Source organism: Malaclemys terrapin, chromosome 1 (genome assembly GCF_027887155.1).
Source record: "Malaclemys terrapin pileata isolate rMalTer1 chromosome 1, rMalTer1.hap1, whole genome shotgun sequence".
Taxonomy (NCBI): domain Eukaryota; kingdom Metazoa; phylum Chordata; order Testudines; family Emydidae; genus Malaclemys; species Malaclemys terrapin.
In genome coordinates, this window is record NC_071505.1 from 60,552,770 (window position 1) to 60,573,442 (window position 20,673).

The 20,673-nt window shown below is 42.9% G+C and overlaps 1 protein-coding gene across 8 annotated transcripts in view; it reads left to right on the forward strand.

The window, feature by feature from the left end:
- USP15 (ubiquitin specific peptidase 15) overlaps positions 1 to 20,673 on the forward strand; it is a 142,043-nt gene that overhangs the window by 23,278 nt on the left and 98,092 nt on the right. For all 8 annotated transcript variants that reach the window (XR_008444694.1, XR_008444693.1, XR_008444695.1 and 5 more), the window contains exon 2: positions 5,313 to 5,440. Coding sequence is in view for 5 of the 8 variants with exons in the window: in XM_054025313.1 (XP_053881288.1) it covers positions 5,313 to 5,440 (128 nt within the window). In the remaining 3 variants the exon portion in view is untranslated. The remainder of the gene's footprint in view (positions 1 to 5,312; positions 5,441 to 20,673) is intronic.

Consider the following 20,673-nt stretch of genomic DNA (forward strand, 5'->3'; position numbering starts at 1 on the left):
ACACTTTACTAGATACTCAAAAAGCCACAATAGAGGAAGAAGGCTGTGCTGGTGTAAAAAAACCAAAAAAACAAAAGACCTGGTTTAGAGGAGAAATGAGAGCAGATGTAATTTAATATAATTATTTTTTATTAATAAATAACAAATGTAAGAAAGGGTAAGTTGATGAGAATGAATACATATCCGAAGTTAAGAATTGTAGAAATTGATAAGGATAGCCAGGGGACACGAGGAGAAATCTATGGCCTGTGGAGTTGTGGCTGATAAGGAGAAGTTTTTAAAATATATTAGGAACAAAAATAATCTTGACAATGGTATTGATTCATTACTAGATGGAGATAGTAGAATTATCAGTAATAATGCTGAAAAGGCAGAAGTATTCAATATATATTTCTGTTCTGTATTTGGGGAAAAAACAGATGATGCAATATCATTATATGTTAACACTCTTTCCATTCCACTAGTATAACTGGAGGATGATAAACAGAAACTACTGAAGTTAGACATTTTTAAATCAGCAGGTCCACATAACTTGCATCCATGAATTTTAAAAGGGCTGGTTGATAGAAACTATTTGCTAAAATCCCTTTCCAGAACTGATCTACCGGAAAGGTAACTTACTAGTGTAGTTCAAAAGGTAGAAGTCTGTGCTTGAGATCTGAAGGTACAGGATTCAAATTCTAATGACCTGTGGGGGGGACCTAATAGTTTCATCTGATAGAATTTGTTTTCCTGATTACTTTTTATTTTGCACAATTAAAACAGATTTTATAGTTTAAAATGCCTTTAATCTGTAAACTGTGGTACTAAACACAGTAAAATACAGGTATTCCCCACTTGGGTCATTTATCGCACATTTTGATTGCTGGTGTCACACACTGGCAGATTTGAAGGTTGAGAGCTATGCTAGCACAAAATGAGTAATTTAACCAGACCGTTTTAAATACTGCACTTCAGGTATACAACAAGACAAATTCAACTTTCAGTTCCATTACCGAATACTATAGATGTAGAAATAATGTGAAAATTTAAGGGAGAATTAAAAACCGTTTTGGTTTTTAATGCAAGATGGCTGCTTGAATGGGAGAAGTGACCTGGTAACGTACAGTGGAAGAATGCATTCCTACAGATGCATTCTACATCTAAAATGAGGACCGCAGGAAGTTTACTCCTGGGGGAATTCTGTGCCACTGCACATGCACAGAATTTATGTCCCCCACAGATTCCTTTGCTTCCCTGAAGAAAAATGACTTTCTGACGGGGGGGGGGGAGAAAAGGGAAGCCACAAGAGCAGTCATGCAACCCTCCACATCAGTATTTTTCAGGTACCCAGGCCAGCCAGCAGAGAGATAAATCACTGTGGGGTAGAGGGTGGGCCTGGGGAAGACTTGGCTGGTGGCTCCTATCCTAACCAGGTCAGCTGCTAGTCCCGGCTCTGCTAGGGAGGACGGGACTTCCTCTTCCCTTGCATGGCATGGCATCCATCACTGAGTCAGACTCCACCCCCAGATTTCTCCCCCAGCTGCAGGAAGCTCTGCAAACTCCCACCACCCTCCTGCGCCACTCACTTCCTGCACCAATCGCTCCTCAGCTGCAGGGAGAGGGATCCCTATGCGGGGAGCTGCTCCCCCATCCACCCAACCCCTGTGCATACAGACCCCTCTTATCTCACCAACAGGACCGCTGAATTCAGAATTTTGTCGGTTTTTAAAAGATCTGAATTCCTGTTTGGCCAGCTCAGCATCTATGATTTGCTCAGAGTGTACTGATATCTAACAGATGCAAAAGAAAGGAAAGTTTGAAAGTAGTCAGTAGACTGGGGACTCATTTATTGCATGTGTTACATGCTTTTCATTTTTGACAATGTTTTTATGTTTGAGGAGTAAATAAGCATTCAGCATGTATTATATAATATGTGTCATGCTTTCCATTTCATTAAAGTTTCCTAGCTTGTCTCCCTCACCCGCCTCCTTCCTCCGCCTTTTTCCAGAAAAAAATGTTTGCTTCAAGGTTGGAGAATCACCACACACCTGGTTCATTCATATGATAACAGATAAGTAGATGGCTTAGTTAGCTAGTTTCTTGTAAACATTATGGAAGAAGTAGCTCTTAAGGAAGTTTTAAGTGAATGAGGAAAGGACATTGGGTTTGCGTGCCAGCTCAGGATAATGTTCTGTTTATAGGCAATGTGGGGAACAAAGTGGGGGGAGAGATTTGATTAAGTTGACAAAAGGGTTCTCAAGGCTGACAGAACTGCTGGAGCAGTTCTGGAATTATCGAAGTTCCCAAAGACAAGGGTAGAAAAGTCAGGTGGAGTTATGATGGGCCTTTAAGGGTATGTTGGCACTGCGTTTAGACACGTAAGGCTGGCCCATGCCAGCTGGCGTGGGCTAAGGGGCTGTTTAATTGTAGTGTAGATGCCAAGCCCAAGCTCTGGGACCCCGTGCTGGGGGTTGCGGATGTTCCAGAGCTCAGGCTCCAGCCTGAGCCAGAATGTCTACACTACAGTTAAACAGCCCCTTAGCCTCAGTCAGTCGTCATGGCCCAGTTCCGTGTTTTTAATTACAGTGTGGAAATATTTTAAGGGGTTCACAGAAACCTTAAATTTAATGTGATGGCAAAATGGGAGCTGTTGGGCTCTGAATACAAGTAGAAACAGCATGATGTAGTCAAAATGATGGCATTAGGACAGCTTTTTGCATCTCCTGAAGAAAAAAGAAATGGGTGTGGGGGGGGCTATATTAATCAAGACAGGAGATGAGTGCTTTAATTTAAATTCAAGCTTTCATAATTAATCAGCCTTACATTTTGTATTTCATCACTATTTTAATTGTGTAGTTGTACTGTTACGTTAACTTTTACAATTATAATTGTAGTAAAGATGTAGCTGAAAGCTACTAGTATGAAAAAATTGAGTGCTTTAATGCATAACCAGTGCATGTTTTATCCAGTCTGTTATGGACTCAGAACTGTTATTTCAACTTCACTTGCTCCAGTTGTTCATTATGGTAGACACATTACTAAATGTTGGTCAGTGAACAGTGTTGTTGGGTTTCTCCAAAGTAGGGCTGTTGATTGATCGCAGTTTTAATCACATTGGTATTCTATTATTTAACAATTGAAATTTATTAACTATTTTGGATGTTTTTCTACATTTGCAAATACAGTTATTTCAGTTACAACACAGAATACAAAGTGTACACTGGTCACTTTATATTATTATTTTTGATTACATATATTCACACTTTAAAGATGATAAAAGAAATAGTATTTTTCAATTCACCTCATACAAGTACTGTAGTGCTATCTCTTTTCGTGAAAGTGCAACTTACAAATGTAGATTTTTGTTGTTGTTACATAACTGCACTTAAAAACAAAACAGTGTCAAACTTTAGAGCCTACAAGTCCACTCAGTCCTACTTCTCATTCTGCCAATCGCTAAGAAAAACATTTACAAGAGATAATGTTGCCCACTTCTTATTTACAATGTCACCAGAAATTGAGAACAGGCATTCACATGGGACTTTTGTAGCTAGCAATGCAAGATATATTTAAGTGCCAAACTTTTGTACTGGCGACCCCTTTCACATATCAAGCCTCTAAGTGCAACCCCCCTTATAAATTAAAAACACTTTTTTATATATTTAACATCATTATAAATGCTGGATGTGAAGCGGGGTTTGGGGTGGAGGCTGACACTTGTGACACCCCCCCCCCCACCCCATGTAATAACCTTGCGACCCCCTGAGGGGTCCTGACCCCCCCGTATGAGAACCCCTGTGCTTAACATGCATATGCCCCTTCATGCTTCAGCCACCATTCCAGAGGACGTGCTTCCATGCTGATGATGCTCATTAAAAAAAAAAAAAGCATTAATTACAATTCTCCCCCAAGGAGTTCGGCCACAAATGTACATCTCCGGCTCTATTTTACCCACATTCTGCCATATATTTCATGTTATAGTAGACTCGGAGATGACTCAGCACATGTTGTTCATTTTAAGAACACTTTCGCTGCAGATTTGAGAAAACACAAAGAAGGTACCAATGTGAGATTCCTAAAGATAGCTACAGCACTGGACCCAAGGTTTAAGAATCTGAACTGCCTTTCAAAATCTGAGAGGGATCAGGTGTGGAGCATGCTTTCAAAAATCTTAAAAGAGCAACACTCTGATACGGATACAGAACCTGAACCATCAAAACAGAAAATCTGTTGCTGGTGGCATCTGACTCAGATGATGAAAATGAACATGCGTTGGTCCACACTGCTTTGGATTGTTATCGAGCAAAACCCATCATCAGCATGGATGCATGTCCTCTGGAATAGTGGTTGAAGCATGAAGGGACATATGAATCTTTAGTGCATCTGGCATGTAAATATCTTGTGATGCTGGCTACAACAGTGCCATGAGAACACCTGTTCTCACTTTCAGGTGACATTATGAACAAGAAGCGGGCAGCATTATCTCTTGCAAATGTAAACAAACTTGTTCGTCTGAGCAATTGGCTGAACAAGAAGTAGGACTGAGTGGACTTGTAGGCTCTAAAGTTTTACATCGTTTTATTTATCACTTGTACTGATTTATATAGATTTTTTGTCTTGTATTATAAATTTTGCTAATTTAAAAAAAGATGGGTGGAATCAAGCAGACTGCACTGTGGAAGAAATCAGTTACGGAGGGATTAATATTTTTCATCTTGTGTTTTCTCTCTGGCCAGTTGCATGGATTCCTCCTTGGAGGAAAAAATAATTTTCATGGGCCTTTAAAAGCATCATATTATAGTTTTAAAAGTTACTAAATCAACTTTGGGAATTTTCTGAAGCAGGAAAAATCCAAGCTGACAGTTGTAATGCTTTGCCTGTGTGTGTAGTAATGCTTGACACTTCCGATCTCTGCAGAACTGCCACATTTTTCAACTGACTGGACTATGGGTCAGTGGGAATTTTGCCTTTACTTCATTAGGCGAAAAATTGAGTTCTACGTGAAGTACAATACAGATTGGAAGTTATAAATAATACCTGTGTCTGAAAATTTGAACATGCTGTTGTAATGCTTAATATTACTAAAATTAAAAGAGATTGGGGGCGTGAGGAGTGATTGACACGGTGACTTTAGCTATCTGCCAGTGCATTTTTAGAGAGAGAGACGCACGCAAACACACATGCACACATTTTTAAGATTTCCGATTGATGGTGCCCCTTAAGTCAGAGTAATTCACATGCAACTATCCTACCTTATTTTATGTCAATTATATTAAAGTATTAAAACCATGCTTCAGATTTTTCCAATAATTCTGTTTTCCCTTTTCAAGGTATTTAGTGGATAGTCGCTGGTTCAAACAGTGGAAAAAATATGTTGGGTTTGACAGCTGGGACAAATACCAGATGGGAGATCAGAATGTGTACCCTGGTCCCATTGATAATTCTGGACTTCTCAAAGGTAATTTATTAATATTTACATGGAACAAAGATGTAAACTTAAACTTGTAGTTCAATAATCATTGTTCTCATTGATATAGTTTTAATCTGTTGCAGTAATAAATCCCACTTTGAATTCCTTAAACAGTTTTATATATGTATCTTTGGTAATTTTCAATTATAAAAACAATTTATCTTTATTAACATTTAGTTAATGTAAACTATTTTGTTCAGACAGTGATAGGGTACCAATATTCTTAATGATTTATTACAGTTCATAAATTGGATTGTTATAATACTAGCTGTTGCCTCTGTTATAGTAATATCAGTATTTGATAACATGTGAGGTTCTTTTGATTTTCTGTCTGATTAGATTAAGGATAGCTTTGAGTCAGCCACAGAGGTTGATGAACTCAGTGCAAGTTCACTAATATAAGCCCTTGTATGCATGCAGAAGTTGCACTGCTTCTACGTAAAACATTTTTAAACAAGTGCAAAATGCTGTGTGTACACTAATTTAATTTAAAACAGGCTTATTTCATTTTGCTTAAGTTGATTCCTAATTGACTTAAGCAAAACTGAAGTGTTCACACAGCCTTTTGCACTGACATAAACTAAATTGTGTTTAAAATTACACCTTGAGGCTATGTCTGCACTACACATCACTGGAAGCAGCGTTTAGGGTCATGTAGCTACAAGACTGCTGTGACCACACTGCAGGGTGTAGCTACACATGTCAGTGAAAGTCTCTGGCGTGGAGGAGACATTGGGGGAAAAGCTTTAGCAGCTTTCTGGTGCTAGAGCCTTTCACCCTGGCAAGGAACGATTGAGCCTTCCCAAGTGCCCCCTCTCCCCCTCCCCATCCAGAGCCTTTCCCCTCAGTGGGTAAAGGCTCCAGCAGTGGGGAGCTGACGGACCCTTTTCCCACTGCTCCTATAGTGGGGACAGGCTCCAACGGCAGGGAGCTGGCAGAGCCTTTCATCCCTGCCAGAGTCTTTCCATGCAGTGGGGAAAGGCTCTGCAACGGAGAACTGCCCAGGCTTTTCCCCATTACCTCCCCTTGCCAGAATCTTTCCCTATTGACAGTCTTTTCCTGCACAGGGGAAAGGCTCCAGCAGTGGGGATGCAGCGGAATGCTATACTGCTAAAAATAGCAGCAAAGACAGGGAGGCATGGCTTGGGCAAATAGAGAGCCATGTAGGGTATGTACTCAAGCCATGCCTCACTGCTAGTTATACCTGTGCTGGGGGTCTACATGCATACTTATTCTACATGCTGCCAAAAGCAGTGTGCAGTGTGGCGGTGCCCTTAGTTAAACAGGTGCATCTTCCTCATGTAAACAAGCCCTAAGACCTTATTGCAGTGACCTCTGAGCACATGAGCAAGATGCATTGTACGGTTCTATGACTGTCTAAAGAAGTTTTCAAAATGAAAATGGGATAATTTAACATTCCCTTATCACTGCCTAAATTAGGATCAATTTAAAAAAATAGTTTATAAAAACTGATACTACTACAATTATTACTGATAGTAGTAATTTATGGTAGTGTAAATTTATTGTCACTTCCAGTGGCTGCAGAAAAGTATAGTGTAACCTTATAGTGAACTGTGATTTCTCTCCTCCCCCCCCACCCCCCAAATATGTAATTATACTCGGTTATCTTTGCTTGATAGGTTCTAAAATGTTAAAGATCCCCTTCTTCATAAAAAATATCATAATAGATCAGAGCAATGGTAGGTCTAGATCCAGTGGTTCTCAGCCAGGGGTCCAGGGTCCCCTGGGGGCCCGTGAGCAGGTTTCATGGGGTCCGCCAAGCATATCTGGTGTTAGACTCGCTAAGGCCCAGGGCAGAAAGCCAAAGCCCCGCTGAAGCCGAACCCTGAGCAGCTTAGCTTTGCGATGCCCCCTGTGGCGTGGGGCCCTGGGCAGTTGCCTTACTTGCTACCCCTTAATGCAAATCAGGCTTTTATATGTAGAAAAACAGTTGTTGTGGCACAGCTAGGCCATGGAGTTTTTATAGCATGTTTGGGGGACGGAGGAGGGTCTCTAAAGAAAAAGGCTGAGAACCCCTGGTCTAGACCAGTATTCTGTGTCTGACAGTGGCCATTATCAGATGTTTCAGAAAAAGATGCAACACTGCCCCATGCATCCATGGTCCCCTGCAATACAAAAAGTAAACAGTTCTGCCTAATCCCAGGCAGGTGGTGATTTGGCTTATGCTCTGAAGCATGAGGATTTATATCCCTTATGCAGTTTTATTTTAAACTTGTGGTTTTGAGTAGTGCCTCTGATAGGTTATATTTTTTTCGCTCAGTGGGGAGCAGCTGTTGCAAGATTAAGAGCCACACTTTCCTCCTTCCCCCTCGATAAGTTGCCGCTACTTCATTCTTTCCACATTGTCTGTCTTTGCTCACTGAGAAGGAGGAAGGAAGATGATTTGTAACCGGGGCAGTAGCATCACTGTAGTTAGGAACAAAGGAACAGCCATACTGGGTCAGAACAATGCTCCATCTAGCCCAGTATTCTGTCTCTGACAATGGCAGATGCTTCTGGCAGTTGGAGTTGTAGGTATACCCGGAGCATGGGGTTGCATCCCTGACTATCTTGGGTAATTGCCATTGATAGAACTATTCTCCATGAACTTATCTAATTCATTTTTGAACTGGTTTATACCTTTTGGCCTTCACAACATCCCATAACAATGAATTCCACAGGTTGACTATGCATGGTGTGAAGAAGTACATCTTTTGTTTGTTTTAAACCTGCTGCCTGTTAATTTCATTGGGTGATCCTTAAGTCTTGTGTTATGTGAAGGGATAAATAACACTGCCCTATTCGCTTTCTCCATATCATTCATGATTCTATAGCCCTCTATGCTATGCCCCCTTAGTCATCTCTTTTCCAAGCTGAACAGTTGCAATCTTTTTTTCTCTCTCCTCATATGGAAGCTGTTCCATACCCCTAATCATTTTTGTTGCCTTTCTCTGCACCTTTTCCATTTCTAATATATCCTTTTTTGATATGGGACAAATAGAATTGCACACAGTATTCAAGGTGTGGGCATACCGTGTAGTTGTATAGTGGCATTATGATATTTTCTGTCTTATTATCTATCCCTTTCCTAATGGTTCCTTACATTCTCTTCGCTTTTTTGATTGCCACTGCACACTGAACTGATATCATGGATAGTTCTCTGAAAATAACTCCAAGACCTCTTTCTTGAATGGTAACAGCTAATTTAGACCCTGTCATTTTGTATGTATAGATCCTTTGGGAGATGCAACTATTTACCTTTCTCCATTAAACTGACCATTTATTACTATCCTTTGTTTCCGATCTCTTAGCCAGCTACTGGTCCATGAGCGGACCTTCTTTCTTATCCCATGACTGCTTAGTTTGCTTTATAGCCTTTGGTGCAGGACCTTATGAAAGGCTTTATGAAAGTCCACGTACATTTATTGACTAGATCACCCTTGTCCACATGCTTGTTGACTCCCTCAAAGAATTTGAATAGATTGGTGAGGCATGAATTCCCTTTCAAAAGCCATGTTGACTCTTCCCCAACATATTATGTTTTTCTATGTCTCTGATAATTCTGGTGGGGTTTTTTTGTTTTTGTTTTTACTATAGTTTCAACCAATTTACCTGGTACTGAAGATAGGTGTACTGATGTGTAATTGTCAGAATTGCTTCTTGAGCTTTTTTAATTAATTGGCATTGCATTAGCTATTCCCCAGTCATCAGGTACAGAGGCTGATTTAACCAACAGATTACATACCACAGCTAGTTCTGCGGTTTCCTATATGGTGAATGCCATTTGCTCCTGGTGATTTATTACTGTTTAATTTATCAACCTGTTCCAAAACGTCCTCTATTGACACCTCAATCTGGGACAGTTCCTCAGGTTTGTCACCTAAAAAGAATTGCTCGAGTGGGGGAATCTCCCCCGTATTTCTCTGCTGTGTACACCAATGCGAAGAATTCATTTAGCTTCTCTGCAACAGCCTTGTTTTCCTTCAGTGCTCCTTTAGCTCATCGATCTTCCAGTGGCACCACTGATTGTTTGGCAGGCTTCCTGCTTCTGATGTAGTTAAAAGAATTATTGCTGTTAGCTTTTGTGTCTTTTGTTGGTTGGTCTTCAAATTCTTTCTTGGCCTGCCTTTTATGCTTGACTTTCCAGAGTTTTACTCCTTTTTATTTTCCTTACTAGGAAAAAAACTGCCTCTTTTTCTTCACTGTTTAGCCATGGTGGCATTTTTTTGTTCCTCTTACTGCTTGGCAGTTCAGCTATATTTGCCTTCTGGACCAGATCCTGTGTGCCACTTAGGACTGAATCAAGAATTGCCTCTCCCCTTCTCGGTTCCAGGACAAGCTGCTCCAAGCAGCAGTCATTTGTGGTATCTAGAAGTTCTTTCTCATCACTTTGTGAAGTGACATATATATCCAGTCAATACAAGGACAGCTGAAATCCTCAGTTATTATTGTTTTCTGCATTTGCAGCCTCTCTAATCTCCCTGGGCATTTCACAATAAGCTTATGAATGACGGAGTGCAAGCCAAAATAGGGAAAGAACAGGTTAAAAATATTTAGGTAAGTTAGATGTATTCAAATCATCAGGATCTGATGAAATTCATCTTAGTGACTCTAAGGAACTAGCTGAAGCAATCTTGGAACCATTAGCAATTATCTTCAAGAACTCATGAAGGATGGGCAAAGTCCCAGAGACTGAACAAGGGCAAACATAGTATATGTCTTTAAAAAGGGGAACAATGAGGACCCAGGGAGCTATATATAGACTGGTTAGCCTAACTTCAATACATGGAAAGATACTGGAACAACTTATTATACAATTTGTAAGTGTGATGCTTTGGGGTTCAACCCAGACCACTAAGGGCTTGTCACTCCATGCCCTGCAACTCTGGGTGCCTTCCGAGCTATGCTGAGGACACAGGTGGCCCTGACACTGACAGACAGCTTATAAGGATACAGGTCACACCCTGGCTTCCATCACCCAGTTACTTTTTGCATGGTGATCCCAAAACCTGCCCAGTAACTAATTTCTCAAAAAATGTCTGCCCTATTGTATCCAGCCCTTTTGTGGAACACTCACAGAAGTAAAGTTTGTTGCTCCTTGAAAGAGTTGGTAAAGAGCAGCTCATTAATTTAACTGGGGTTGACAAACACTTTTATTTCAATCTCAACACTGAATTGGTTTATATTAAAAGTAAAACAAGTTTATTAAACAAAAGTCATAGATTTAAGTGATACCAAGTATAAGTAATAAATACAGATGTGGTTACAAACCAACAAAAGTAGAAATATGCTTCTAAGAGTAAAACTTAATTTCAGCAGTTACAATCTTTGCCTAAGCAGGTTTCTCACTTATATTTTGTTCCCAGAGACTTCAGCCTTCTTAGCTGAAGGGTCCAACATTCTGTGATTTCAAGAGCTCTGGTTCCTTCAGTTCCTCAAGTGATGGATACCAAAGTCGCTTTCTGTTTCTGCTTATATCTTACAAAGTTCATTTACCCTGTTACCAGAGGCAGGAAGGCTTCCTTCTATTCTTCCATTCCTGTTGACTTCCCACCCACTGCTGTTTGATATGAAAATGGGTCTTATGTTGTTTTGATTCCATAATGCCTAATTTACATTGCAGACAGGAAGATGGCTAACTTCCCTCCTGTCTAGGAGAAAATCTGTGTTTGATCACAGATTTCAAAGCAGAATATCAGTGGGTATCCATAGTTCTGTAAATTGAGTTAATACACGCATTTCACAATGCATATTAATCACTAGTGTGTCATTATTGATACACTTTTATAACAGTAATATTTTATACAATCAGTTCATCATTTGAGGTTCAATGCCCTGTTCTCTCATTGGGGAGAGTCTCTCTGGACTCTGTCACAGTAAGCACCTAGTCATTTATAAACCTAGCGTTTATAAGTAAGGCTAAAATTTTGGCACAGGGGTTTTTATTAAAATTCACGGGCAGGACGCAGGCAATAAACAATAAATCATGGAAGCCACAGTCCCACAGCACAGGGCTGACTGCATGAGCTCTGCCACCCAAAGCTGACAGCTGTTGCTTTGCTGCTGCAGGGTCAAGAGGCGGCTGGCTGTCCAAGCTCAGCCGCTACACAGGGGTGAGGGAGCATAACTGCCAGAGCTAGAAGTCACAGAGGTCTGTTAAAGTTCAGGGAAAGTGGGTGGGTCAGCTTTTGTGGCCTGCATCATGCGGGAGGTCAGACTAGATGGTCATAATGGTCCCTTCTGACCTTAAAGTCTATGAGTCTATAAGTCTCAGAATCTATGACCTCCGTGACAAAATGGTATCCTTAGTTATGAGGCCTAGCCAACGTGGATTTGTCAAAATAAATCATGACAAACAAGCCTAATTTCTTTCTTTCACAGCATTACTGGCCTGTTGTATAGGGAAAGCAGTAGAAGTGATATGTCTTGATTATAGTAAAGCTTTTGCCACAGTCCTACATGACATTCTCATAAGCAAACTGGGGAAATATAGTCTAGATTAAATTATTATAAAATAGGTACATAATGGGTTGAAAGATTGTATGGAAAGGTTCACTGTCTGGGGGGGTGTTCCTAGTGAGGGGTCAGTTTGGGGTCCGGTACTAATCAGTATTTTTATTAATGGCTTGGATGGTGAGTGGAGAGTATGCGTATAAAGTTAGCACATGACTGAAGCTAGGAGAGGTTGCAAGCACTTCGGAGGACAGGATTAGAATTCAAAACAACCTTGACAGATTGGAGACTTGGTTTCAACAAGATAAAATTCAATTAAGACAAGTTCAAAGTACATTATTTAGGAAGGAAAAATCAAATGCACAGCTACTACATGGCTAGGTGGTAGTGCTGCTGAAAAGTACAGTTGATCACAAATTGAATGAGTCAGCAATATGATGTACCTGCAAAAAAGGCTAATATTATTCTTGAGTGTATTAACAGGAGTGTTATATCTAAGACCCAGAAGGTAATAGTCTGGTCTGCTCTACAGTCATGAGGCTTCTCCTGGAGTAGTGTGTTCAGTTCTGGGTGCCACATTTTAGGAAAGATGTGAATAAATTAGAGAGAGGCCAGAGGAGAGAGACAAAAATGATAAAAGGTTTAGAAATTCTGACCTATGAGGCAAGGTTAAAAAAAACTGGGCTTCTTTAGTCTTGAGAAGAAGAGACTGAGGGGGCTCTGGGAAGTCTTCAAATATGTTAAGGGCTGTTCTAAAGAGGATGGTGATCAATTGTTCTCCTTGTCCACTGAAGGTTGGACAAGAAGTAAAGGGATTAATCTGCAGCGAGGGAGATTTCAGTTAGATATTAGGAAATGCTTTCTAGCTATAAGGGTAATAAAGCTCTGGAATAGGCTTTATTCTAAGGGACCTTGTGGAGTCCCCGTCACTGGAGGTTTTTTAAGACCAGGTTTGTTAGACAAACATCTGTTTGGAATGGTCTAGGTTAGAGGTCGGCAACCTGCGGCTCCAGAGCCGCATGCGGCTCTTTGGCTTCCCCCATTGCGGGCAGCTGTTTTTTGAGGGGGTGCGAGGTGCAGGCCCTGGCCGGGAGGTTCTTACCACAGGCAGCTCCTGGCTGGTGGAGTAGCAGGGTTCTGGCCCCACACCACTCCCTAAAGCGGCTGGCTGCTGGCACGTCTCTGCGTGCCCTTTAGGGAGCGGGGGGCAGCTGATCTCCTTGCGCCCGCAAGCGATGCCCCTGCAGCTCCAATTAGCTGATTCCCGGCCAATGGGAGCTGAGAGTATGGGAGCGGGGGCAGCGCGCGGAGCTGCCTCCCACCCCCGCCAGAGGCATGCAGAGACGTGTCAGCAGCCAGCCGCTTCTGGGAGCGGCGTGGGGCCAGTGCAGGCAGGCAGCCTGCTTGAGCCCTGCTGCACCGCTGGCCAGGAGCCGCCTGTGGTAAGCGCTTCCCGGCCAGAGCCTGCGCCTTGCACCCCCTCCTGCCCCCAAACCCCGTCCCAGCCTGGAGCCCCCTCCTGTTTATATTCAAATTCAAATGGCAGAAGTCACAATAAAATTAATGGTGAGTAGTAATAACTTTAATATGTTCAATTATTAGTTGATAAATTCTAACTCTAGAAGTAGCTTTTCATGTGATTCAGCTCTCAAAATATTTTGGTCAAAAACAAAAAAATGCTCTTCTTCTTTGAAAGGTTGCCGACCCCTGGTCTAGGTTTATGTGGTCCTGCCACAGAACAAGGGGCAGGACTCGATGACTTCTCAGGGTCCCTTCCAGCCCTACATTTCTATTTCTCAAAAGCAGTTCTTCATAACTCTAATGCCTACTAAACCCTACTCTGGTATTCTTTTTCCATTAAATTTTTCTTACCAGTTAATTTTTGAGAGTTTTGCTGCCTAAAATCCTATGAAAACGTATATGCAAATTAAGTCCTGTCCTCTGGCTCCTGACAAGTAGCCATGTAGTCTGTGGTGCTGCAAAGGTTGCATGCTACTTTATTAGTACCTTTGACCTTCCCAGAGCTGCCAATGATGATAGCAAGGAGCACTCTCCCCCTGTCTGTGCACCAAATGCAACACCTCTCTCTCACATTCTGTCACCTGTATGTTCACATGCTGCAGAACTACTAGTAGGGATAGGGAGGATTGCTGCTTTTAGAATGAGGAATAGTCTGTAGAAGGAGGTTTTATGCATCTCCATTGCCCTTGTGATTGAAGCAGCAGGAATACCTCATTGCTCTCTCCCTCTTGAATTCTCTGTGCACTAACTGTCCCCTCACCGGCGCTACAGAGACTGAGTGCTTGTGGGGAAAGGAGTTTGCTGGAGCCTTGGAGAAGGATTTTTTTTTTTTTTTTTTACTTCTGGGCAGGGTGTGTGATAGCAGCTGAGATTCTGCTGGCTGTTTTCCAGTCTGCATCACTAGGCATCCTCACAGACTCTGCTGTCAATCAGGAAATGAGACATCATTAAAACTTGTACTCAGAATTTATAATCAAAAGTTTCCTTGCCAGTGGACATCAGAGTAGAGCTTATTTAAAAGTTTTGGGTTTTTAATTTGAAAGATCGTCTTTTTTGGGGGGAGGGGTGAGAGCGGACATTCTTTTTATCAAAATCACAAATTTTATAGTGTTATGATTGGTACACACCCCATCCCTCATTGGCAACGCAGGGGTTAACAAATTGCTGTGGGCCCAAGAGTCATGCCCCCATGCTCTTGCTGGGCATGCACCCAGTGGAGGGAGCACATAAAAGGAAGCAGCTCAGTCTGGAGGTGAGCATACGTGTGTTACAGGCTCCTGCTGAGCAGCAGCTGGGATTCTGAACCACCGACTCTGAGTACCCTGACTACGCCAGGGGATCCCAGTCGACTGCAGAGTCCAAAGGAGAAGATGAGCTGGTGCCAGCAGAGGAGCTACCAGAGCTGGGACCAAGGGTGGGAAGCAACTCAGAGGACATGTTTGGGTACACGGAGACCTGAACCCTGCAACAGAATAACTAGTTTCAAAGGGCCCTGGGTTGGAACCTGATGGAGTAGGGCGGGTCAGGGTTTCCCTACCCTTCCCACACTTGCTACCAGGCGATACTGCCTCCAGGAGAGGCGGTCTCTTGCCACTGGGTGATACACGCCAGGACAGGCAGCCCCACGCACTCTCACCACCAGGAGAGGTGGCCCCGTAGACTCTTGCCACTGCATAGTGCTGCCGCCAAGAGAGGCGGTCCCATAAACTCTTGCTGTGGAGCAGTACAGCTGCTGAAATAAGAGCAGCTCACTGGACTCTTGCTGCTAGGCAGTTCTGCCACTGAAGTAAGTGGTCCCTCCCTGGGACCCCAGTTGACCCCTGACAAGTGGATATATCATTGTCTTTGTACAAACTAACTGGCACAAAAATATGCTACTTTATATTTGTAAGCAGAGAGACAAAACTAGAGATGATTATAAAAATACAATCTAAGTGAAAAAGAAACTAGAGGTTTTGATATTTATTGTGGTGTGTGCTCCTTTTTTTATTTTTTTATTTTTTTTTGAGAGAGAGAAATGTAACCTTTTCTCTATAAGATAACAAGAATTTTGTTTTATATACAACTTCAAGGGAAAGGCAGACATGAGGAAGAATTAGATTTTTATGGACTCTTCCTCTCTCTTTGTGCACCCTGCTTTGGGTTAAAAGGACACCATGGGATGAACCATATTTCATAAAACCTAGTTTCCTCATCTGATTGATTAGTATCTGAGATTATTAAAGAGAATATTTAAATCTAATTTTACTGGTTTATTTTCTGCAGTTCATTCAGATTGGATAATGAAAATAAACTAGTTAGTTTCATTTTTTGGTTCTCATGCTCTAGTGTGATGGCCGCTATGTTGACTGACACGTTGGTGAGAGAACCGGGGAACTTGAGAGCCAAAAGCATGAGTCTATAGAGCAGGGGTGGGCAAACTTTTTTGGCCGAGGGCCACATCTGGGTGGGGAAATAGTATGCACGGCCGGGCCAGGTGGTTGGGGTGTGGGAGGGAGTGTGTGTGGGGGGGGCGGTGTGCAGGAAGGAGCTCAGGGCAAGGGATTGGGGCAGAGGAGGGGTGTGACTGTGGGAGGGGGTTCAGGGCAGGGGGTTGGGGTGCAGGAGGGGTGCAGAGTGCAGCAAGGGGCTGAGGGCAGGGAGTTGGGGTGCACAGGGGTGCAGGATGCATCAAGGAGCTCAGGGCAAGGGGTTGGAGTGCAGGAGGGGAGTGGGGTGTACGAGGGCGCTCAGGGCAGGGAGTTGGAGGGCGAGTACAGGAGGGGTTCGGGCTCCAGCCCCACTTACCTCAAGCGGCTTCGGGGTGGCAGCGACGCGTACCGGGGCCAGGACAGGCTCCCTGCATGCCTGCCCTGTCCCCAACCCCACGCCGCTCCAGGAAGCGCTGTGGCCCCTGCGGGATGGGGGACAGAGGGCTCTGCGTGCACTGCCCTTGCCGCGCCTCCAGGTGCCTTCCCTGAAGCTCCCATTGGCCAAGGTTCCCCTTTCCCGGCCAGTGGGAGCTGCGGGGGGCGGTGCCTGGAGGCAAGGGCAATGCATTGAGTCCTTTGCACCCCCCCCTGCCTGGGGGCCGCAGGGATGTGGTGCCGGTGGCGCCACGGATCGGATCCAAAGCCCTGAGGGGCCGGATCTGGCCGTAGGCCATAGTTTGCTCAGCCCTGTTATAGAGTGATTCAGGCTCTTTAGCTGGAGGCTGTAATAGATTCACATCCTCGGTGGCTTGGGCATAGAGGGGGAGACACAACACACAGTGACCCACACTAGCATTATGCTGCATTGTTATAGAATCATAGGCCTGGAAGGGACCTCGAGAGGTCATCTAGTCCAGTTCCCTGCACTCATCGTTGAACTAAGTATTGTCTAGACCATTCCTGACAGATGTTTGTCTAACCTGTTCCTAAAAAACTCTAGTGATGGAGATTCCACAACCTCCCTAGGCAATTTATTCCAGTGCTTAACCGCCCTGACAGGAAGTTTTTCCTAATGTCCAACCTAAACCTCCATTGCTGCAGATTAAGCCCATTGCTTCTTGTCCTATTCTCAGAGATTAAGAAAAACAAGTCTTCTCAGTCCTCCTAGTAACAACCTTTTATGTACTTGAAAACTGTTATCATGTCCCCCCTGTCTTCTCCTTTCCACACTAAACAAGCCCAATTTTTTCAATCTTTCCTCATAGGTCATGTTTTCTAGACCTTTAATCATTTTTGTTGCTCTTCTCTGGACTTCCTCCAATTTGTCCACATCTTTCCCGAAATGTGGTGCCCAGAACTGGACACAGTACTCCAGTTGAGGCCTAATTAGCACGGAATAGAGTGGAAGAATTACTTCTCGTGTCTTGCTTACAACACTCTTGCTTATACATCCCAGAATGATGTTTGCTTTTTTTGCAACAGCGTTACACCGTTGACTCATATTTAGCTTATGGTTCACTATGACCCTCAGATCCCTTTCCGCAGTACTCCTTCCTAGGTAGTCATTTCCCATTTTGTATATGCGCAGCTGATTGTTCCTTCCTCAATGGAGTACTTTGCATTTGTCCTTATTGAATTTCATCCTATTTACTTCAGACCATTTCTCCAGTTTGTCCAGATCATTTTGAATTTTAATCCTCCAAAGCACTTGCAATCCCTCCCAGCTTGGTATCGTCCACGAACTTTATAAGTGTACTGTCTATACCATTATCTAAATCATTGATGAAGATATTGAACAAAAATGGACCTAGAACTGATTGTGAACCACTGATAACTGGGAATGGTTTTCCAACCAGTTTTGCACCCACTTTACAGTAGCTCCATCTAGGTTGCATTTCCCTAGTTGGTTTATGAGAAGGTCATGTGAGACAGCATCAAAAGCTTTACTAAAATCAAGATATACCACATCTACTGCCTTCCCCCTCTTCCTCTCCCCACCCCCACCCCCCATCCACAAGGCTGGTTACCCTGTCAAAGAAAGCTATCAGGTAGGTTTGACACGATTTGGTTTTGACAAATCCGTGCCTACTGTTACTTATCACCTTATTATCTTCTAGGTGTTTTCAAATTGATTGCTTAATTATTTGCTCCGTTATCCTTCCGGGTACAGAAGCTGACTGGTCTGTAATTCCCTGGGTTATCCTTATTTCCCTTTTTATAGATTGGCACTATATCTGCCCCTTTTCCAGTCATCTGGAATCTCTCCCATCTTCCATGATTTTTCAAAGATCATTGCTAATGGCTCAGATATCTCCTCAGTTAGCTCCTTGAGTATTCTAGGATGCATGTCATCAGGCCCCGGTGACTTGAAGACCTATAACTTGTCTAAGTAATTTTTAATGTGTTCTTTTCCTATTTTAGCCTCTGATCCTACCTCATTTTCACTGACATTCACTATGTAAGACATCCAATCACCACCAACCTTCTTGGTGAAAATTGAAACAAAGAAGTCATTAAGCACCTCTGCCATTGCCATATTTTCTGTTCTTTCCCCCCCATCATTGAGTAACGGGCCTACCCTTTCTGTGGTCTTCCTCTTGCTTCTCATGTATCTGTAGAGCGCTATAATGTAACATGTAATGTATGTCTAATGTACTTGTAGAATGTATAATTGATAATATTGCATGACGTTTTAAATCAAAAGAAAACCCTTTCATAATTGAAATTTTAAAAAAGTATTTCTGATAATGGAACTTCCTTGCATATTTTCTTGCCTGGTGTCTCCTATACCTTCTGGTTGTTCTTTGACTGCTGGTCCCCATATGTATTCCACTGTAGGTGCACATGTACTTCATGTGCCTGAGATGCAAGCTTTTCTATCATGGTGGGAGAATGAGTCGTGGGGGAGGTGTCCCCTGTTAGGCCGGGGTTCCCCCCCCCCCGAATGAGCTCAAGGAACATGATCTCCACAGGACTCCTGGACCCATCTAAGCCTGCTTGAACTGCAGGCAATATGCAAATCATGCAAGCATTTTCACCCCATCATTCAGCCCCTACATATTCAACTGATGTCAGACATGTCAACAGTGTTCTACACCAACAAACAAGTGGGAGCAAGATCTATAGAGGCTGCAAAACTTTGAAACTGGTGTATTTGCCACTGGATTACCTTGTTGGCAGTACATCTGCCAGAGATGTACAACACGTTTAGTCGACAGCCTCAGGAGATCCTTCTCTTAGAACCACAAATGGGAGCTATGTAATTCCATGGCACAGCATGCATTTTGGATCCCCATCTTGGGACATTTTTTTCATCCCACCAACAGGAAGTACGCAATCTACTGCTCCAGTGGGGTCAAGGGCAAGACTCCAGAGGAAACACACTCCTAATTTCCTAGTCAAAGTAACTGTTGTATACCTTCCCATGAATTTTTTTTTTAACATTAGGTTCTAAGGATATCAGGGAGAATGGTACAGTGATCATTCTTATTACTAGCAAATGGTCCAGGCAGTTGTGGTTCCCCAACTTTCTTCAGATGTCAATACACACATACATCAGTTTCCAGACCTTTTGACCCAGAACAGAGGCAGAGTTAAGCATACCAATCTGGCTTCCTTCTAACTGACAGCCTGTTTTCAGGTTTGGTGTCAAACCTAAAAAATGCATGCTCTGAAGTAATTCAACCCATACATAACAATAGTAGAAAAGAGTCCACTAGAAAATGCCACAGCCAAGTGCAAAAATGGTTTTCAGCATGGTCTTGACAGTCATTAGATAATCGCAGAGGACTCCAACATGCCTACCATATTGGAATATCTTCTCTCCTTTGGACCTCAGGTCTCTCACTTAACTGCCAAGAGACCCTGTAGGGAGCTATCAGCACCTGTCATGCTCTAATTGATAATTACTCTGTCTTCATCCATTTGATGATAGTACTTTTTTTGGAAGGCCTGATTTCAGAAGGCTAAAATTGCTCTGAGGCTACATCCTAAATTTACTCCTTAAATCATCGCAGATTTTCATCTGAATCAGGCAGTCCATCTCCCTACTTTCGTCCCAACAGCGCATGCCACTAATGAAAACCAAACGCTTCATTCCCTGGAAAGCCATCGAGCTGTGGCATTCTACCTACAAAAAATAAGACCTTTTAGGAAGTTGCCTAGACTGTTGATGTCATTCCCAGAACAAAGGAGAGGGGAAGTAGTTTTCTCCCAAAGACTTTCCAAGAGGATTTCAGGATGCATTCTATTGTGTACAAATTGACAGACATTCCTCCATCACAAGATGAGAGCGCTCACTCTGCTAGAACCCAGGTGGCCTCTGTAGACTCCCTTCAAGGTGTTCCTATTGCTGAAATCTGTAAAGTGGCTACAAGGGGTTCAGGCCTTTTCAAGCCATCATGAGTTAGTGCAGGCTTCTGCAGCTGATGCATTTTTCTGTACAGAAGTACTCCAGTCAGTAGTATCACAGAGGTCATCGTGCCCTCCTCCTTGATAAGCACTGCTTGTCAGTCACCCACAGTGGAATACATTTAGGGACCAACACTTGAAGAAGAAAGTTGTACAGTACCGTACCTGGAGTTTTTCAAGATGTGGTCCCTATCTGCATTCTGCTACCTGCTCTCCTCCCCCTCTGCTTCAGATCTTTAGATATGATACATGATAGAAAAGGAACTTGAGAGGCCATTGGTCCAAACTACCTCTTAGGCCCTTGGTTAGGAGCATGAGGAAGAGAAGGGCTCAAGCACAGACCAATGGACACGACTAGCAAAAATCTTCCAGTCTTGGGCACATGGAGCCACATGCTCACTCACAATGGAATACAGACAGGGACTA